General features: G+C 46.1%; 1 protein-coding gene across 4 annotated transcripts in view; it reads right to left on the bottom strand.

The window, feature by feature from the left end:
* CLEC16A (C-type lectin domain containing 16A) overlaps positions 1-21,580 on the bottom strand; it is a 247,372-nt gene that overhangs the window by 9,000 nt on the left and 216,792 nt on the right. For 2 of the 4 annotated variants that reach the window (XM_075010588.1, XM_075010589.1), the window contains exon 22: positions 21,295-21,444. In XM_075010588.1, coding sequence (XP_074866689.1) covers positions 21,295-21,444 — 150 coding nt within the window. Of the gene's footprint in view, positions 1-1,926; positions 2,051-21,294; positions 21,445-21,580 lie in introns of all 4 variants that reach the window. The other 2 variants (XM_075010592.1, XM_075010590.1) reach the window with 2 other exon arrangements.

Raw genomic sequence — 21,580 nt, 5'->3', positions numbered from 1 at the left:
ATTCGACACATTAACACTTGGCATAAACAGAGACAACAGTTACTTCATGCATTACAAGGACTGCTTCCATTCCTTTGATGCTTGTAATTATCTCAGACAAGACACCTAACATCCCCCACCTTCACCCCTCCTCCTTCAGTCCCACGTACTTGATTGGTCAGGTTTTTTTTTGGACCTCTGTACTTACAAGATGCCAGTCTGTACTGGAAATGTGACTGATCTGATGAAGTGGGTCTGTCCCACAAAAGCTCATCACCGAATAAATCATTTTGTTAGTTTTTAAAGTGCTACATTTCTGCTGTTTTGTTTTACTGGAAATGTGTGTTATCCAAAGTGTGTATGATGGATATTGAAGTATTATCTTGATGCAAATGGATTTCTATGTGTGGTCTCCATGGGCATTAACAGAGCTATTGCCCTTCAGCATCATTCTATCAAGGAGAGAATGTATTATTCACCAACTACAAAAAGTTTGGAGTTTGAGTTCAGATCAGAAAAGCATCGGAAAGTTTCAAGGCCTATTTATAATAGAGCCAAAATTCTAGAGTCTATGACACTGGCTGGACATTTGCAAGAACACATACCATCTCTAAAGCTGTGGGAATTCCTGCTCTATCCACAGTGGAAAATGCTCTAAAGGGGGAATATTCTGCTTCTCTGGAGATATTTCACAGGACTGTCATTCCTGGATTTCAAGCCTCCATCAAATCAGTAAGGCATTGAGATGCAAGTGAGACTAACAAAGCAGCTGGTGACCTGAGAGAACAGAATCCTCCCATGTTATGCTGGCATTTCTCCCTCTCCAACAAACTTTTCCCAAATGTAACAGGTAAGTTTGATTTTTGAACAAAAAAGGTGCAGGTGTTTCTTTTTATCTTAAAAATTTCTCTAGTTCCTAGGCTGTGCAGTAACTCCTAGAAACAAAAGTGTTCCAGGGTAGGTGGGAAATGAACATTTGAAAAAAGATATCGGAAAAAGACATCTTCCTCATGCCGTTAAATAATTTCTGATTAGAGGTTGCAAAATAAGTGCTAGGATCCTGCAATTGCCCTTAACTCCCACTAACTTCAGTGATAAGTGAAGGTGCACAGCACCTCCTGAATTTGCTCAGCAATTGCAGACTAACACCTACATTGATTTTACACAAATGAAGGAGTAATTTGGAAAAAGGAGGCAGAAAGAAGCAGAGCAAGCAAAAGTCAGACATGGAGGGAGTGGGGATCTAACGGAAAATCTAAGATTTAAACATTACAGCAACACTACAAAAGGGATAAAAAACTAAAATGCAACTAGGAAACTAAGTGAGAAGACTATTAATAAATCGACAAAAAAATAAGGGAAGTTGTTTATATATCATCCAACAAAATAGGTATTTTTTTCTAATTTCGTGCCACTGCTATAAAAATAGATCAGACTAGTCTCCTTTTCCAAGTAAAAACAGTTACTACCTTGAACATTTCAGTAATGTCCTGAGACTAATTTTCCCACTTTCTCCTATTCTATGTTTAATTGCCTGATTGGAGCAAAACCAGAAAAAATAATTCCATAACAACATCTGACTAGGTTCTAAGGATTTTTGTAGGAACAGAAAATTTGACAGGTCAAATCCTGGACAGACTTAAGTTGAATGTTTCTCTTTTCCAGCTGAGATACAGGCTAGAAATCCTGCTGTTGGCTAGCTGTTTGCATTCATACTGACTTAGAAACCCCTGCTTACTGAATTCCACTGGGGACATGGCTGCCTTAAAGCTGGGGTTTGATGCACCTTTTCCAGGCAAGGAGATGAATTAATTTTTGTAGAAAGATAACCAAGGAAAACCAACACGAGAAACCAATAGTACTCAGTCATTTTGTTAGTATGGAAATAGATAACGACTATGCTCTATTAAATGTTGTGGCCTTTTGAAATCTTATGGAGGAACCTGCCTTCATGGATTTTGCACGAGTTGCGGTTGCAGCTGCTGCTTGAAGACCTAAACCCAGTGTCCACCGTGACTGTCAGCCTCCGACAGACTAAACACCCGCCGTCGTCCTTTCCTGCCAGACCTTACTAGAGGAAAACACAGTGATATATCATACAAAGGTTTTAACAATGAAACAGAGAAGGGAAACTGGAATGGACACAAAGGATTAATATTAGCATATCAACAAGAATAAGTGACAGAGACATTCATAACTGCTGGTATTCTGAGTGCTATCTTAAGTCACATCAAGAACTTCGTAAGTTTGGAAAATGCCTTGGGTGCGGGGGGAGAGTGCATATGTGTGTGTATTTAGTGCTCCTTCAAAGCCAGTTAAAATATTATTTTGTTATCCACACAGCTGGAGATGTATTTATGCTATTTAGGGCTAGATCCAGGAATTCTGACCCCAGCTGATCTCCCACAGAAGTTACACTAAGGCAGGATTGGTAGGCTCTTAAACTGTAATCTGTCAAGACACTAAAATATTCAACATATGCAATTTTTTAGTAATGTTGGTGTGATAATAATATTCTGATCCCTCAGCAAGAATAAATTACATGATAGCCTGTGTTCTCTTGTGAGGAGGACAATATTTTGGACAATCCAATATTTCTACTCAAAGACATTACACTGATTGCACTGATTACTGATTGCACTTGGATTTTAACAAACCCAAGGTATATATTTTAAAGAAATTTCAAGGGACAACCAGCAGTTAAGAGAGATACTGCTTAGCACATAGGTAGGGTTCTGGAAAAGAAATTTTAGTTACATATATTATTGTACCTAGTTAATAGAACAGAGGGGATTACTGGCATAAAAGAATTGAAACACCACAGTCAGGTTGCTGAACCACAAACAGAAGGAATACAGAAGGTGTCAGTACAAGGGCATGCATTGCTTTTCTACAGGATCCCAGTGTTTTCATCCTATGCACAGCAACTATTCACATCAGCATGTTACTTCAGGGAAGAGCACATGCTAGCAATATATGTGACTTGCTTTGACTGTACTGCTTGCTCTTTCCTTATGAGGACTTTCCTTTCTTCCAACACACAATTTCTGTTTTTTTACTTCAAAAGTACAAAGATATCGCAAGAACTATATCTAATCCCACAATTTTCTACACAGGGACTTAAAGGTTGCTATCACTTTAAAAGTGTATGTCATACATTAGCTATCAGTGTACCCAGAAACATTAAGAGCTGGAAAAATCTTCATTTATTCAGAGCAAATTAGGTAAATAATCACTGTCCACTCCAAGTGCAGAAAAATACCATGGTTCTATCTGATGTAAGCAGCTTTGTGAATGCATATTAAAAAATATGTAACACATTTCTGTGCTTTCTTCTTCTTTTGGTAATTTTGCAAAGAATGTTTTGATACCAAATTGGTAATTGTGGCTATGTCTAGACTACAGGCTTCTGTCAACAAAACTTCTCTTGACAGTGTGCGCATCCAGACTGCAGATCTCCCAGAAGAGTTCTGCAGGTTGGGAGCATCATGTTGACATCCCTGTACACCTCGTTCCACATGAAAGAAGGGATGTCTCGAAAGAGGGTTTTTTTCTGACATTTGGTCTCGTGGGGACCAGAAAAACCTTTCTTGACAGAACAGTCCCTGCAGTCTAGACACAGCCTGAGTATAACACTTTGTTAAAGTAGTTTCCTTTTTTTAATGCAATTCCCATGTGAAAGGCAAAAACTTTTTAGTTCTTAATAGTTAATTGCCTACTAACTATACAGTTTAAAAAGACTTTTTTCAAATGTGTCTTTATTACACATTTACTTGCTATTATAAGGCCAGAAGTCTACTGCACTGAATGTTTACTTTTCCAGAACACACTAATTGGGTTCCATGTTTTTAAAAATCTTTGTCTCTGGCAATGAGAACAGTTTGGAAAATGAACTGAAAGTTTTACCTCATACACTGAAATTCTAGATAAGAGCTATAAGAAGACAGATGTAAGATTTCTAGTTTACACAAAGTTGCAAAAAAACCCAAACCCTGGACTCTCTCTCTTTATGAATGTGTAGCTCCAAGAAACCTGGATTGCCGGCCCCGGGATAGAACCTGTAAGCATAGGGTCTAAAGCCCTGCACTCTACCACATGAGCTAAAGACCAGCTGGCTTTCAGCTGAGGTTGTAGAGCAGAAACTTCACTCACCCCAGATGAGGTCTCAGTGCCTCTGGGTACTACTACAAATGATTATGGACAATAGCCCTTCAAATTTAGTTTTAAAACAGCAATAACCATTACATGTGTGTCAGCATGGTTTCCTAACTCCTTAAACATTTTATATCAAACTTTACCAATAGGAATGGAATGAAACTTACTTAAGATCACAATCTTAAATAGAGATCAACCAGGTGTAATATAAACAAATTGCAGATATCCTGTAAACTTACTCTTATGTGAATCAGCTCTGAGAAAAGACTTCTGTAGTGATCTTTTTCCTGGAATTACTACTCTTAGAAGGTGAATAGTCACAGACAGGTAGCCATGTTAGTCTGTTTCTTCACACACACAAAAAAGCAGTCCTGCAGTCCTTAGTGTTTAAAGTGCTACAGGACTGCTTTTTTGTTTTACTCCTAGAAGGGATGCTTCCTGGCAGGATGCTATGGTTTCTAAAATTCAGTGCAAGTCAATGCATTGCTTCTATGAGAATAAATTTCAGAAGCAGCACTTCCAGAAGTGAGAAGCACTGAAAATGGTTCCAGAAAGCTATTTGTGAGATTAAGACTCAAAATATCCTACACCCAGAACCTTGGAGCCAAGGCCATGCTGAGGGGAGTGGATGGACACAGGGCAATCACACTCCTAGTGCTCTAGGCACAGAGTTCTGGGCAACCCCTGCTCTTCATCCACTTTACCCCCATCATAACTCCTGACTCCCTCCCAGACCAGCCTGGCTGGGGATTACCTGGAGGAGGGCTTGGGAGATGGGCAGCGGCAGCAGCCACCGCCACAAGAGGTTGCCTCCCCACAAACTCTCTTCTCCTCCTCCTCCCACACTGCCAGCCACCCATGGAGAAGTGGGACTCGGTGGGCCAGGAGGGTGTGGCTAAGTGCTGCGTGGTAAAGACAGGTGGGAGGTAAGGGAGGAGGAGATACCCTGTGGCTGCTGCCATTGCTGTCTCCCCCTGCTCCAGGTAATCTTCCTCCTCCTACCCATAGCATGGGTGCGACAGCTACCACGGGGCCCCCAAAAGTGTGGGACGTGGGCTGGCAGCCCTATCTCATCCTACTGGTGCGATGGCTCAGCCTGGAGCTTTAGAATCTACTCCTCTCTTACATGACATGTTGGAGATGATCTACTGGAGGCAACCAAAATAATTTGTGGGCTGGAGCACATGCCCTAACAGGAACGGCTGAGGCTTAGTCCCTGCTAGAAAAATGAGTCAATTTCACACACACAATTCTAGCTACGGCAATCGCAAAACTAGAATCGATGTATCGGAAATTGATTTACTTGACTGACCTAACTAAGGAAAATTGACATGAGGGTGGAGTACAGGCATTGACTGCCAACTCCATAGATCTACTCTGCATGTCTTTACCAGACGTGCAAAACCGAACTACAGAAGATCAACCCTGACCAGGTCGATCTTCCCAGAAGTACAGGCACACCCCAAGGGATTTGGGCTTACTTAGTTTGCAGAAGACAAGAGTGAGATGTGATTTGATAGCAGTCTTCAACTTCCTGAAGGGGAGCTACAAAGAGAATAGAGAGAGGCTGTTCTCCTTAGTGACAGATGACAGAACAAGGAGGAAAATGTCTCACGTCACAGTGAGGGAGGTTGAGGTTGGATATTTGGAAAAACAATTTCAGTAGGAGGGTGGTGAAGCACTGGAATGCATTACCTAGAAATGTAGTAGAATCTCCTTCCCTAGAGGTTTTTAAGTCACATTCCTAACTAAAACAACAAGAAGTCCTGTGCCACATTATAGACTAACAGAGATTTTGGAGCGTAAGCTTCCATGGGCAAAGACCCGCTTTGTCAGATTCCTTGCTAGTGCAATTCCAATGGTGCATTCTCGAGCTTATTTTGCACGTGATAACAGGCAGATGATTTAAATCATGCTTTTATACATAACAAAATCACTTGTGTTTATTATCAAATCCACTATAAATAATTGTTACCTAGGGTGGGAGTGGGGAACCACATCTGTCCCCATCTCTCTTTCATGGATAAAGAGCAAATCTTATGAGCTTTCTCTGTGTAAAATTTATTTGGGGTTTTGGTCACTTTCAAGGGTGGTTGTGAAGGACCTATAGCTGAGCTGGTTCACAGTCTGTGTTGCTCTGCTGGGATGCGGGGAGGACTATTATCCAAACTCTGTGCCTTTGCAAGGGGAGACTGGGGCTTGTGGCCTACAAGGACAGAGTGGTGGGGTGCCCCAGAGGGCATGTAGGCAGGCATAGAGGTATGATCAGCACACTGGGTGTCAGCCCCAAGGTGACCTTCGTGATCCAACTGGTCACAGGGAACATACACTTCTTTTTTAAGGCTAACCATAGCCAAGACTTACAGGAAAAGCAAGACTATTCACGAATCATTGTTTCAAATACTGGACCATGAAGTTCCTTAAGTACCACTAATGGCCCTCACACAGAATGTCTAGATCAATACATCGGAAGGGTAGCCGTGTTAGTCTGGATCTGTAACAGCAACAAAGGGTTCTGTGGCACCTTATAGACTAACAGAAAAGTTTTGAGCATGAGCTTTCATAAGCACAGACTCACTTCATCAGATGCTGGTCATGGAAATCACCGAAGTTCCATGACCAGCATCTGATGAAGTGAGTCTGTGCTCACGAAAGCTCATGCTCAAAACTTTTCTGTTAATCTATAAGGTGTCACAGGACCCTTCGTTGCTGTTATAGATCAATACACAGGTTTATGGTTTCTATGTTTAACTTCAAAAAAATGGTATGTCTACACTACTGAGTTTTTCCCCCCAAAAAACTGTCATTTGGTGACAAAAGGGTGAGAATATTTACACTTCAATGCCACTTCTGTTGGGAGAAACACCCATTTTTGGTGACAAAAAACCCACCCTCTGAACAAAAAAGCAGTCAAGTAGCACTTTAAAGACTAACAAAATAATTTATTAGGTGATGAGCTTTCATGGGATAGACCCACTTCTTCAGAGGTCCAAAAATTATCAAGGTTGATAAATTGGAAAAATTGTTATCAAGGTTGGCAAATCAGAAGAGCAGAGGGGTGGCATGAGGAGGATGTGGGGTGGGGAAGTCAAGAGTTAGATAAAACAAAGTATGTAAAAGAGTCCTTATAATGGGCCAGGTAATTGAACTGTCCCAGTTCAAACCACGTTAATGGGTCGAATTTGAATATAAATTAGAGTTCTGAGCACTCTCTCTCTCTCTAAACAGTTGTTAAAGTTCCTTTTCAGTAAAACACAGACTTTCAGATCATTAACAGAATGGCCCACTCCATTAAAGTGGCTGACAGGTTTGTGAGCTACGAGTTTTTTGATGTCTGTTTTGTGTCCATTCATTCTTTGTTGAAGAGTGAAGTCTCTCCAATATACACAGCATGTGGGCATTGTTGGCACATGATGGCATATATGACTTCAGCTGAGCAACAGGAGAATGTGCCTGTGATTCTGTGAATAACATGGTTAGGTCCAGTGAGGGTATCTCCAGAATAGATATGTGGACAAAGTTGGCAGCGGGGCTTGTTGCAAGGAAAAGTTCCAGGACTGGAACTTTTTGGACCTCTGTGCTTTATATATTGAGTCTGTTTTGGTAAGGCTACGATCTGAAGAAGTGGGTCTGTCCCATGAAAGCTCATCACCTAATAAATTATTTTGTTAGCCTTTAAAATGCTATTTGACTGTTTTTTTGTTTTGATAGAATACAGACAAACACAGCTATCTCTCTGTCACTATCCACCTTCCAGAGTATCAGAGAGGTAGCCGACTTAGTTTGTATCTTCAAAAACAACAAGAAGTCCCTTGGCATCTTATAGACTAACAGATATTTTGGAGCATAAGCTTTTGTGGGCAAAGACCCGCTTCCACCTTTCAGAGAGACTTTTTCTCTTTTCCCCGCTTTTTATTGTTGACAAAGAGCCAGTGTAAGCAAATGCTCTTTGTTTTGTCAGCAAACACAAAGAACAAATCCTTGGATTGTTCCTCAGCCCAGGCAGACTGCTGCTGCAGGGGGATGGGGACAGACTGCTGTTTTGAGATTCCTAAGCAGGGAGAGTTCACAGAGCTAAAGTCATGATGCTGCTCCCACTGTTGAAGAGGCTGTGGGATAACCCTGAGGGAATCCCAAGATGTGCAGGGATAAGCTCTGCCTTCCCACCACACTGCACTGGGGGACACATACCCACAGTGCATTGCTCACACTGTCAGTGATGGTGCCCCCAATGTAGACATGATCTGCTGAGAGAGGGAGCAAGTGTGAATACCTTCTGGCAATTTTTGTTTTGTCTACTTTTGGGTGTTGACATAAGTTTTGTCAACAAGATTTGGGAGTGCGGACACAGCCACAGGAAAGAGAAGTTACTCACCTGTAGTAACGATGGTTCTTCGAGATGTGTCCCCGTGGGTGCTCCACAATAGGTGTCGGGCTCGCCCGGCGCCGCAGATCAGAATTCTTCTAGCAGTTTCTATTGGATCGCGCATGCGCCGACGCACACCGCTCCCTTGCGCGCCCCCGGCCATGTGCGTGATCCGGTCCCCACCAGTTCCTTGACCAACCGCCTCGGATGCTCCTGAAAAACATCAGACAGAGATTCCGAAGCGGAGAGGATGGGCGGGTGGTGGAGCACCCACGGGGACACATCTCGAAGAACCATTGTTACTACAGGTGAGTAACTTCTCTTTCTTCTTCGAGTGGTCCCCGTGGGTGCTCCACAATAGGTGACCACCCAGCAGTAACCCAAGTAAAGAGGTGAGTAATCGATTCATGTGCAACTTGCCCCCGAGAGGACTGCTGTCGACAGACGGGTATCCTCCTCGAATACCCGATGCAGGGCATAATGCTTGGCGAAGGTGTCGTAGGATGACCAGGTCACCACTCTACAGATGTCTTTTAACGCGATGCCCTTGAAGAAGGCTGTTGATGCCGCCACCGCCCTGGTGGAGTGAGCCCTAGGTGGGGCCAGCAAAGGGGTCTTTTGAAGCTCGTAGCACATTTTTATACAGGACACAATGTGCTTTGAAATTCTCTGTGAAGAGAGGCCTTCCCCTTTTGACCTGGGAGCAAGAGAGACCAGAAGCCTGTCCGTTTTCCGGAAGGACTTATTTCTCTCTATGTAAAAGGCCAACGCCCTTCTCACATCTAGGAGATGTAGGCGCGCCTCCTTGCTGGAGCTGTGAGGCTTCGGGTAAAACGAGGGTAAAACTATTGGTTCGTTAAGATGGAACTCCGAGGAAACTTTCTGGAACGAAGGCTGGGTGTAACCGTAAGGTTACTGCCTCCTTTGAGAATACTGTGCAGGGCGGCGTTGCCATCACTGCTGCGAGCTCGCTCACCCTGCGGGCTGATGTAATCGCAAGGAGGAAAGTTGTTTTCATCGTAAGGAGTTGGAGGGGTACCATGGCTAATGGTTCGAAGGGTGGTCCCGATAGCGTGCTGAGCACCAAGTCCAAACTCCACGACGGTGGAAGTGGTTTTCGAGGAGGGTACAGGTTTACCAGCCCCTTCAAGAACCTTGTGACGATAGGGTGGGCAAATACAGTGGGTCCTTCCTCTGTATGCCGAGAAGCTGATATAGCAGCGAGGTGGACCTTTAGTGAGGATAGAGAAAGCCCATCTCGTTTGAGGTCCAATAGGTATTCTAGTATTATGGTTATAGGAACGTCAAGGGGAGCTAACTGCTTGGTGGAACACCAGGCTGTAAATCGAGTCCATTTCTGTTCATAAGTCCTCCTGGTGGAGGTCCTTTGGCTACACTCCAGGACTTGTTGTACTCCCTCTGTACACGTGCTCTCTAAGGCGCTGAGCCATGGATTAACCATGCTTGTAGACGCAGACCCTGAGGGTGCGGGTGCACTATGGACCCCTGAGCCTGAGTGAGTAAGTCCGGCGCCACCGGTAGGGGAAGTGGTGGGCGATCCGACATGCGCAGAAGCAAGAGAAACCATTGTTGCCAGTCCCAAGTTGGGACTATGAGTATCACGTGAGCTCTCTCCCTTCTGGCTTTCTGCAGAACCTTGTGGATAAGCGTTGTGAGGGGAAACGCGTAAAGTAGAGGGTCCTTCCATGAAATCATGAATGCGTCCCCCAGGGACCCCCGCCCTATTCCTGCTCTGGAGCAGTACTGGGGACACTTCTTGTTGTACTGGGTGGCAAACAAATTGACTTGGGGAAACCCCCATGTATGAAATATGCGCTGTAGCAGGTCGGAGTGGATCTGCCATTCGTGCGTGAGTGCGAAGCGCCTGCTCAGCTGATCTGCCTTCACGTTGTGAGCGCCCGGCAAGTACGAGGCTTTCAACGTTATGTTGTTGGCGATGCACCAGTTCCACAATCGGACTGCTTCCGCACATAGTGCACGGGACCGTGCCCCTCCTTGTCGATTGATGTAGAACACAGTGGAGGTATTGTCGGTATTGATCCCAACTACTTTGCCATGCAGGTAATGTTGAAAATGTCTGCACGCGTTGAACGCTGCTCTGAGCTCCAGTATGTTTATGTGCAGTGTCTGTTCCACAGGGGACCATAGCCCTTGCGTCACCTTGATGCCAATGTGCGCTCCCCATCCTATGTGGGAGGCGTCGGTAGTAAGAAAAATAGAAATTTGTGGTTGGTGAAAAGGCACCCCCACTAGCAGATTCTTGGGATTTTCCCACCACGCTAGGGATCTGCACACCTCTGTCGTGGGTGACACTACCTTGTGGACAGTATGGGATGCTGGTTTGTAAACACTTGCCAGCCAATGCTGAAGGATTCGCATGTGTAACCTGGCATTCTGTACCACAAACGTTGCTGCCGTCATGTGGCCCAACAGCTGTAGGCATGTTAGGACCGGCACCGTGGGGCTGTACGTCATGACTTGTCAAGTGAGCAGATGGCGCGGAAGCGGGCGTCGGGCAGGTATACTCTTGCTGTGATAGAGTTTATGCGTGCCCCTATGAACTCTGTCTTGCGTGGGTTTGGTCTTTGACTTTGCGAGGTTGATAACTAGGCCCAGCGAAGTAAACGTGTCCGCGGTGATGCGTATCATGCATAAGACCTCTGCCTTTGAGGCCCCTTTCAGCAGGCAGTCGTCCAAATATGGGAAAATAAACACGCCCCGTCTGTGCAGGTAGGCTGATACCACTGCCAGGGTTTTGGTAAAAACTCTGGGAGCCGAGGATAGGCCGAACGGAAGAACCCTGTACTGGAAATGTTCCCTGCCGACCGTGAAGTGGAGGAAGCGTCTGTGTGCTGGGTGGATTGTTCTATGAAAGTAAGCATCTTGTAAGTCGAGGGCTGCAAACCAGTCTCCATCGTCCAGTGCTGTAAGTATGGAGGCAACTATGATCATCTGAAAGCGTTGCTTGCACAAGTGACGGTCGAGGCCCCGTAGATCCAAGATCGGCCTCCAGCCTCCTGTTTTCTTCTCTGTTAGGAAGTAGCGTGAACAAAAACCTTTCCCCTGGAACTGCTCTGGCACTCTTTCCACCGCCCCTATGAACATAAGGTGATCCACCTCCTGCTTGAGCCTCGCCTCATGGGCAGCGTCTCTGAGATGAGGCCTGGCGGGAGGCTTCGTCTGTGGAAGTGACTGGAAGGGGATCGTGTAACCTGTGGCTATAATCTCTAGCACCCATCTGTCCGTGGTGATCTTTTGCCATTGGGAGTGGAACGGTTTGAGGCGATGATGGAACATGAGATGAGAGTGGCATTGAGCGATGGTGTTGATAGTGCAGCCCCCGACATACCCGTCAAACTTGTTGTCTTTGGGCCTGCCCCGAGGGTGTACAGCTTTGTTGAGAACATCGCCTGGGAGTTCTGTACTGCTGCTGCTGTTGATGGCGCCCTTGGTCGTAGCCTCGCTGATATTGAGCACGCTGTGGTTGGTACGCATAGCGTCTTTACTGAGGATAAAATTTCTTCTTCTTGTATGGGGGAGTATAAATGCCCAAGGTTCTAAGTGTGGCCCTTGAGTCCTTGTTGGCGTGGAGGACCGAGTCGGTTGAGTCTGCAAACAGCTTTTGTTTATCAAAGGGAAGAGCCACGATCTTTGCTTGCAGGTCCCTGGGAATACCAGACGTCTGGAGCCAGGATTCCCTGCGCATGACCACTGCTGTAGCTGTTGAACGTGCCGCTGTGTCCGCCACGTCCAGGGCAATCTGGACTCCCGTCCGTGACGCTGCATAGCCCTCAAGAACAATCGCCCTTAACACCGGCTTCTTGTCTTCCGGGAGTGAATCCATGAGGGGAGTAAGTCTGGAGTAATTGTCAAAGTTGTGGTTTGATAGGTGTGCTGCGTAATTTGCCACTCTCAATAACAGGGTAGAGGAGGCATACACCTTCCTGCCAAACAGCTCTAGCTTCTTAGCATCTTTATCCGATCCCCCCGATTTGTACTGAGACGCCTTTGACCTCTGCTGGGACGATTCGACCACCAAAGAATTTGGCTGTGGGTGACTAAAGAGGAACTCCATGCTCTTGGCTGGGACGAAGTACTTCTTATCCGCTCTCTTGTTCGTAGGCGGAATAGAGGCCGGGGTCTGCCATATGTTAGTGGCTGACTCCATAATGGCTTCGTCCAGCGGGATAGCAATTTTGGATGAAGCCGGGGGTCTCAAATTTTTCAGGAGTTTATGATGCTTCTCCTGCACCTCTGCTATTTGAACGTCCTGTGTGAAAGCTACCCTTTTGAACAGTTCCTGGAATTGTTTAAGGTCATCCGGGGGTCGGGGGGGGGAGACATCCCCAGGGTCCATGGCCTCATCTGGGGAGGATGGGGAGGAACCACTGGGGTAAACTTCCTTCAAATCCTCTGGTTCCCGTGGTCAATGATATACTTGCTCCCTGGAGGATTGTGAAGGAAGGTCCTGGGATTCTGGACCTAACTCCCCCTGAGACAACTGTGTTCCCGTCCCAGAGCGAGAGTGTACACGGGGGTGTTGAGAAGCAGGGGAGGACCTGCCCCTGGATCTAGACCTGCGGTGTCTGTGTTCAGCATGATGAGGACGACCATAGTAGCATGGGCAAGGGCCCGGTGATGGAGACCTGGACCACGATCGGAGAGTGTACCCATGATGTCTGGGAGAGCGGGACCTCCGCGACGACATAGATAGTGGTGAAGCTGGTTTGTGATAGTACTCAAGGGGATCCGTGCCCAGAAATGGTGAAGGTGGCCCAAGCCACGGTGAAATTGGTTGCAGGAACGGAGAGGGAGGTCCTAGATAAGCCGGTGGAGTCACAGCCCGCCGGTGTGGCGTGTGTATCTCCGGGGGAGGGCTAGGTGATAAGGGCACCACAGCCCTGTCTGGAGATGGACTGCAGTGCCGAGCTTTTGCTTTTGCCTTGCCCCTCCCCTGCAGGATGGGTGCTGCCCCTTCCCGTGCTGGGGATCTCAGCCCCGTTGTCGGCGCTGCGCTTGGCACAGTCAGCTGCGGTGCCGCGCGGGTAGCTTCCTCTGGCACCGGTAGGCTCCGTGCCGGGTGCCCCTGCGCTGTCGGTGCCGCGGGGGCCGGTGCTGCCTGCGTCGGCACCACCAATTCCGGCGCTTGCCTCGCTGGCGCTCGCGGCACCTTGCATGCCGTCTGTTGTGTAATCGGAGGCTCAGCCTCTGCCACATGTGCTGCTGCGCTGCCGCTTTCATGAGCTCGCGGCTGGGGACTCTGCGTTCTGCTCATCCTGCCCGCTGGGCCTGCCAGCAAGGATCGAGCTAGGGAGAGTTTCCTCCTCTTCTGCACTGAGGGGGTCAAAGAGGCTGCCTTCCTCTTATGCAACCCAGAGGGCCCTTCTGCGTGAGGCTTCTCCGGCGGTTCCGGCTGGAGAGCTTTATCAAACAAGAGCATTTTGAGCCTCATCTCTCTGTCTTTCCTGGCCCTGGCTGTAAGCTTAGCACAGTGAGAACACTTCTGGGTAACGTGTGATTCCCCTAGGCAGTGAATGCATTCACTATGCCCATCGGAGGCCGGCATAGCTTTGCAGCATGACTCACACTTCTTAAACCCCGAGGAGGCCATCGCGGTGAGTCTTTACTGTTAATAGGGTACTTAGCCCATAATCAGTGCCTTTTTACCCCAAATAACAATCACTGGCCTGCGGGGCAGCGGACGGATTAACTGGCCTTCTTGTCCGCCCCTCTCTCCTTCATTCCTCTTCTTTCTGCTAGCTGATATTCTCTTTCTCTCTCTCTCTTTTTTTTTTTTAGTGACAAAACAAACAAACTACACGTAAAAACAACTATCTTATCTGACTCTGGCTTTAGCCTGAGCAGATTCCGTCTGCAGCCGATGGCGGTTGAGAAGGAACTGGCGGGGACCGGATTGCGCACATGGCCGGGGGCGTGCAAGGGAGCAGTGCGCATTGGCACATGCGCAATCCAATAGAAACTGCTAGAAGAATTCCGATCTGTGGCGCCGGGAGAGCCCGACACCTATTGTGGAGCACCCACGGGGACCACTCAAAGAAGAATCATACATGCCCACAAACAGAGTGTACACATTCACCAGATAACAGTTTTTAAAATGTTATATAAAGTAGTTTGCATAAAGCGTAATTTAGTTATGTCATATTCCTATTCACAGGCATACTTCCATAAAGAATATGGGGTACATAGTCATACATATAATCACAAAACACTGTTTAATACTATATACTAAGGAAGTGCTACATGAAGGGTGCATATGGGTGTCTGGGTAGAGGTAGTACACCTCTGACTCTCCGGCAGCTGCGCCTTTTCAGGCGGATGGAAACACTGGTCCTCACTCACCACTCAACTCTCACTGTTGGCTCCTAGCAGCTGTTGTGCATTACAGTGATGTCATCCCCCGGGCAACTGCGCCAGCTTGCAGGTGAAACACAGTGAGGGAGGTCTGGTCTGTCTCACATACTGACCTCATGGAGGGACTTGTTCCTTCTCCCTTCTAATGCACAGTCTCAACGGTGGACCAGGAGGTGTGGTGCTGCAAATTGACAGCTCCTGTGAAGGCGGAGGAAGACGCCCCACTGCCTTGTGGGTTATCCTGGGAAGGAGTAAGGCTAAGGGAGTAAACCCTGACAGAAAATCCAGAGGAGAGTCCTAAGGCAGTTCTATGTCAACTTCTGGCACTGTCCCGGCAACTCCTGCAGCTGAGCTGGTACCAGACGTAGAGGTTATCCTTTCCTTTGGACTATATCAGTAAAGCTGAGAGGCGGGGCCTGGTGTCTGGGCAGCCCAGGGTCTCCATAAAAATTGCCCAGGCTCGCACCTGGAGAGGTACTCCAGCATGGCTTAACAGGGTTGAACTAACACGGGAGGCAACAGATACCGGTTATAAGCTCTTGCTCGATTGGCTGGGCAGCCCCCAGCCAGCAGGGTACTGTCTCGCCACAGTTCACTTGCCTCACTGGGTGCATGAGGCTTAAGGTTCCCAAACCTGACAAGTCACTGAAATGAGCACCAGACAAACCAACAAGAAAATTATTAAGAAAAGGAAATCATCAAAAGTTTCAAGCTTGCTTGTTGGAATGTACGGACCATGCTGACTGGTTTGACTGAAGATCTTCAGGACATCAGTGACACCTGAAATTCCACTATCATCAATGACGAACTGAAGAGGCTTCAAGTTGACATCGCCACTTTGCAGGAGACACGACTTGCAGGTTCAGGATCCCTGAAGGACAAGGACTACACCTTTTTCTGGCAGAGCAAAGCCCAAGAGGAACCCAGGGAGCACAGTGCTGGCTTTGCCAGCAGAAACGCTCTTCTGCAAATGGTAGAACTAGTCACGGGCGGATCAGAAAGACTCCTTCAGGTCAAACTTCAAACCTGCGCCAGTCCCATCCACCTGATCAGCACTTACGCTCCAACACTGAACACCACACCAGAAGCAAAGGACAAGTTCCATGACGAGCTCAGTGCTGCCATAGTGCAAATACGTGCTCATGACCAATTGTACCTTTTGGGTGACTTCAATGCAAGAGTCGGAGCTGATCGTGACTCATGGCCCTCTTGCCTAGGTCACTTCAGTATGGGAAAAATGAATGACAACAGACAGCGTCTCCTCAAACTTTGCACGTACCACAATCTGTGCATCACAAACACATTCTTCCGAACCAAGCCACAGCACAGAGTGTCATGGAGACACCCACGCTCGAAACACTGGCACCAATTAGACTTGGTCATCACCAGATGCAACAATGCCAAAAATGTCCTCCTGACACGCAGCTACCATACTGTTGACTGCGAAACACATCATTCGCTAGTCTGCTCCAAGCTAAAGATGAGACCCAAGAAGCTGCACTATTCTAAACCAACTGGAAGGCCCTGCATTGATGCCAGGAGACAGCAAACTCAGAAAAAGCCAAATTGTTCAGAGAGACCCCTGAGGAGAATCTGCACAGCAGTCCTGGGGTTGCGGATGAGACATCCAGATGGCAGCATCTGAGGGACACAAGCTACAATACGGTCATTGCAGTGTTTGGAAGAAGAGCTGGAAACGCAAACGACTGGTTCGAAGCTAACTCTGATGAGATCATTTCAGTCATCGAAAAGAAGCACGCTGCACTTCTGGAGTATAAACGCTCACTGAGTCAGAGTACCCAGCAAGCACTCAGAGTAGCCAGAAAAATAGTAGAGCAGACAGCCAGGCGCTGTGCCAACAACTACTGGCTTAAGCTATGTAGCAGTATCCAGACCTGTGCTGACTCTGCTAATCTCAGGGTAATGTACGAGGGCATAAAGAAGGCAATGGGACCCATCCAGAACAAGACGGCACCTCTGAAATCCAAATCTGGTGAAGTCACCACTGACAAAGCCAAACAGATGGAGCGATGGGTCGAGCACTACTCTGAGCTGTACTCATGCGAGAACACTGTGGTTGATACAGCCCTCAATGCCATCGAGCTCCTTTCAGTCATAGATGAGCTGGACCAGGAACCAACTGTGGCTGAATTGAAGAAAGCTATTGACAGCACTGCAGTAGGAAAGGCCCCAGGCCAGGATGGTATACCACCAGAGGTAATCAAGTGTGCCTTGGACACACTCCTGGAAACCCTACATGAGCTGCTGTGCCTGCGCTGGAGAGAGGGTGAGGTTTCACAGGATATGCGGGACGCCAACATTGTAACCTTGTATAAGAAGAAAGGAGACAGAAGTGACTGCAACAATTACTGTGGAAATCTCCCTTCTAAGTATCACTGGTAAATTGTTCGCTCACGTCATCCTCGGCAGACTCCAGAAGCTCGCTGAGAGGGTGTATCCTGAATCCCAGTGAGGATTCTGTGCCGAGCGATCTACCATTGACATGAGCTTCTCCCTGAAGCAGCTGCAAGAGAAATGCAGGGAGCAGAGGAAGCCACTCTCTGTCGCTTTCATCGACCTGACCAAGGCTTTCGACTCAGTCAGCAGGGATGGACTGTTTAAATTGCTCCACAAGATAGGCTGTCCACCATGGCTGCTCAAGATGATCCAGTCTTTTCACGAAGACACGAGAGGAACCATCCAATGTAATTGCACATTATTGGATGCCTTCAGCATCAGGAGTGGTGTCAAACAAGGATGTGGTCCTTGCTCCGACATTGTTCGGGGTCTTCTTCGCACTGCTCCTGAAGCATGCCTTTGGATCCTCAACAGAGGGCACCTTTTTGCACACAAGATCTGATGGGAAACTGTTTAATCTTGTAAAGCTGAAGGCTAAGTCTAAGGTGCAGGAAGTGCTCGTTAGAGACATGCTGTTTGCAGACGACGCTGCTGTAGTGACACACAGAAGGCCACCTTCAAAAAGTGCTGGATCAGTTCTACAAAGCATGCAAGGACTCTGGGCTTACCATCAGCCTAGAGAAGACAAACGTACTTGGTCAGGACATTGCTGAACCTCCATTAATCAGCATTGACAATTACACACTAGAGGTCGTTCACGAGTTTACTTACCTCAGGTCCACCATCACCAACACCCTGTTGCTGGAGTCTGAGCTAAACAGGAGGATTGGAAAAGCAGCCACAACTCTGTTCAGACTTAGCAAGAGAGTGTGGAACAACAAGAAGCTGTACACTTACACCAAATGCAAGTCTACAGAGCCTGCATCCTCAGCACCCTCCTCTATGGCAGCAAGACCTTGTACGCCCGCCAGGAAAAGAGGCTGAATGTCTTCCACTTGCGCTGCCTCAGGCGCATTCTTGGGATATCATGGAAGGACAGAGTGCCCAACAACGCTGTCCTCGAGCAAGCTGGATTTCCAACCATGCATACCCTCCTCAGGCAGCGGCGGCTCCACTGGCTTGGCTACATCCACAGGATGAATGATGAAAGAATCCCAAAAGACATCCTGTATGGCGAGCTAGCCTCTGGCAAAAGACCTCCTGGATGGCCCCAACTGCGCTACAAAGACAACTGTAAGAGGGACCTCGAGGATGTAGACATCGACCCAGGTAGCTGGGAAGAGCTGGCAGACAATCGCAGCAGCTGGAAGCAGGAACTACAGAAGGGCCTTCAGAAGGGCGAGATGAAGATCAGACAGTTGGCAGAGAAGAAGCAAGCCCGTAGAAAGGACAGCAAGGACCTGCCAGACACCCACTACATATGCAGCAGAGGTAGCAAGGACTGTCACTCTCGTGTGAGCCTCCACAGCCACAGTCAATGCTGCAAATGACAATCTTAAATGGAGTTACGAAGGGCGTGATCCATAGTCTATGCAGACTGAAGGATGCCTTGGAACTGGAACTTGCTACATGAAGAACACTTTATTGTGAAATAAAAGGATTCCTTTGGATAATAGCAAAAAACCTAAACTGCAGACTCTTTGGGTTTTCTCTTTTTGTTTATAAAGCACAATGAAGTCAGGATCCTGACAAGGGCCTCTATTCACTCCTGCAGGATGTAGAACAATATCAGTCTAGGGTTCTTGTCTCAGTCACCATTGGCAAGCATCAGATTGCACATTTACTTATGCCAAGTCATGATTACACTGAAGAGTCAAGTACAGTATATGAGAACAGCAAGAAGTCCTCTGGCACCTTATAGACTAACAGATATTTTGGAGCATAAGCTTTTGTGGGCAAAGACCCACTTGAAGCATTCTTGAAGCGGGTCAATAAAGCATTCATGAAGCGAGTCTTTGCCCACGAAACTGTATGCTCCAAAATATCTGTTAGTTTATAAGGTGCCACGGGACGACTTCTTGTTCTCGAAGATACAGACTAACATGGCCATCTCCGTTATATAAGTACAGTATACGACATTACTAATTAGATGGAGTTTTTGTGTAGCATTCTCCTTACCTATATAAGCATATGTTTTCTTTCTATATAAATCTCACGTCAGGCTAGTTGATACTGGACTTTTGAAAATCCTATCATATCTCCATTCCCTCAGGTCTCACATACTGCTCTTTCTTTTGATAAAGCTCGTGTCAGTGATCACCAGTGAACAAGGACCGTAAAAATTGAGAAACAATAAATGTCTACAAGGTTATTGCAAAATTCAGAGCAAGTTACTCAAAGACCGGTCCTACTTTAGCACTTTAAATTTCATATGTTGTTTTATAAGAAAAACGGTGATGGATGTTTCTTTATGAGTTGTGCACAGAGGTGATGCAAAGGATTATGACAGACAGGCTGTGTCTGCATGGGCACATATCTTCGAAATAGCCATATTTCAAAGATTACTAATGAGGCACTGAATTGAATATTCAGCGCCTCATTAGCATTAGGACGCTTCCGGCCGCGGCGCTTAGAAATTGCCGTTTTCGAAAGTGTGTGGCTTGGTGCAGCTACACGGGGGTCCTTTTCGAAAGGACCCGCACCTTTCAAAATCCCCTTATTTTGTGAAGATTTTAATGCCATTTTATTGGTAATGGATCACATTTACTTCATGTAACTTAAGTTATTGTATGTCTGACATGTTGATATAAGGTTTATGTTATCACATTTTTTAGTGTTTACTAATTGGTTTAGAAAGTCATATGTGTGGAGCACTGAATACTTGTCATGACAATTAAAAATTTCATTTTTAGAATGCAGTCCCCTGGATAAACATAAATAGGTCTTTCTCAGGCTTGCCAAGGATGCTAATAATCGGAATGCTTATGAGTTAAGTTAAAAAAATAAAATGGTCAGTCAGAATGGTAATCAGAATTGCAGGTGACTATCCACATTTCAAGCTTGGAAACAACTGTTCAAATTGATTTACTTTTAAAAAAGGAGTCACCTTAATTTTCAAAACTGAAACTGTATGGCTTGGAGCAGGTGGACAATGGAAGCATTTCAAGGAGAATCTGCTACAGAATGAACTTCCTGCCTTGTCCCCAACTTTATATCTCAGCAGCTCTCTGACTCATACATGACAATGAATGGACCAATAAATGAACGTTCAGGATAAATGCCAGAATGGGATGTTCTACAAAAACCTCACTAAGAAAGAACGGAAAAAGGAAGTCCTAACTGGGATGGCAACAAGGAATCTTATCGTAAATATTCACATCAAGCACTTTTGCACAATAGCACCACAGAGCTTTGTTGTGTAAACCTTTGAAAGCAAATTACAATTGTCATTTCGTATATGTGCCAACTTCCCCTCCACCAGTGGAATGCACGTATTTGAGTCTCTTCAAAATGCCTCTTTAAACCAAAACTCCACGTTAAACGTGGTCCAACTCTACCATGTAACAACCCAACTCTAACACTCTTGCTCAAATGTATCATATTTGCCCTCTAGATACAATGCAAAAATAACAGTAAGATTTGAATATACAAAAGTCGGAGCCATTTTTTTAAATAAAACGTCATAGGAAGTGGTGGGTAAACAGAAATATTCAGCTGCGTAAAGTTATGCACTGTGGAGAACATCACGCTTATTCACAGGAGCTCCAGTTTATGACTATATACAGATAAGCCTTATTATAGTTTCAGGTTAAAACAAATCTAAACAGACAACCTGGTAGCAGACAAACAGAAAGTTATAGGTGCATCCTTCAATCAGCAAATCAACATTGACAGTAGTAAAATATCCATGGAATAAAGTAGACCAGGAAGCTGAAAAAACATTCACAATTTGTGTTCTCACTTACTTTTTCTTAGACTCTGTTGCAAAGACATCCAGCATAGTAAAAAAAGTTTCGAGACACAATTTACAATTTAATCCAATGAGAGTTTATAAAATACATTAGGGTGCACCCTGGATGCCAAGCTTGAAAATTTTGATTTACCTGATGGACTCTGTGCTGCAGAAGGGGTTGAAGTTGAACTGGCAGTAACTGAATCACAGTGACCAGTGCTCCCACTGCCACTGGAAGAAGGAGATGGCGATGAAAGGGGTGATGGATTGTGCTGGTTTATACACTGGGCTACTGCAAAACCTATAAGACAAGACAATGAAATTTAGTAACAGAAATAATTCAAATAGGACTGTATGTTAAGGGCGAATTGGGAAAGGGTGAGAGGTACAATAGTGCCTCACATTAGTATTGATTCAATTCACTGAGTGAAAGGAGC

The sequence above is a fragment of the Carettochelys insculpta genome, chromosome 16 (genome assembly GCF_033958435.1).
Source record: "Carettochelys insculpta isolate YL-2023 chromosome 16, ASM3395843v1, whole genome shotgun sequence".
In the NCBI taxonomy this organism is placed as follows: Eukaryota; Metazoa; Chordata; order Testudines; family Carettochelyidae; genus Carettochelys; species Carettochelys insculpta.
This window is presented reverse-complemented; position numbering and strand designations above follow the sequence as displayed.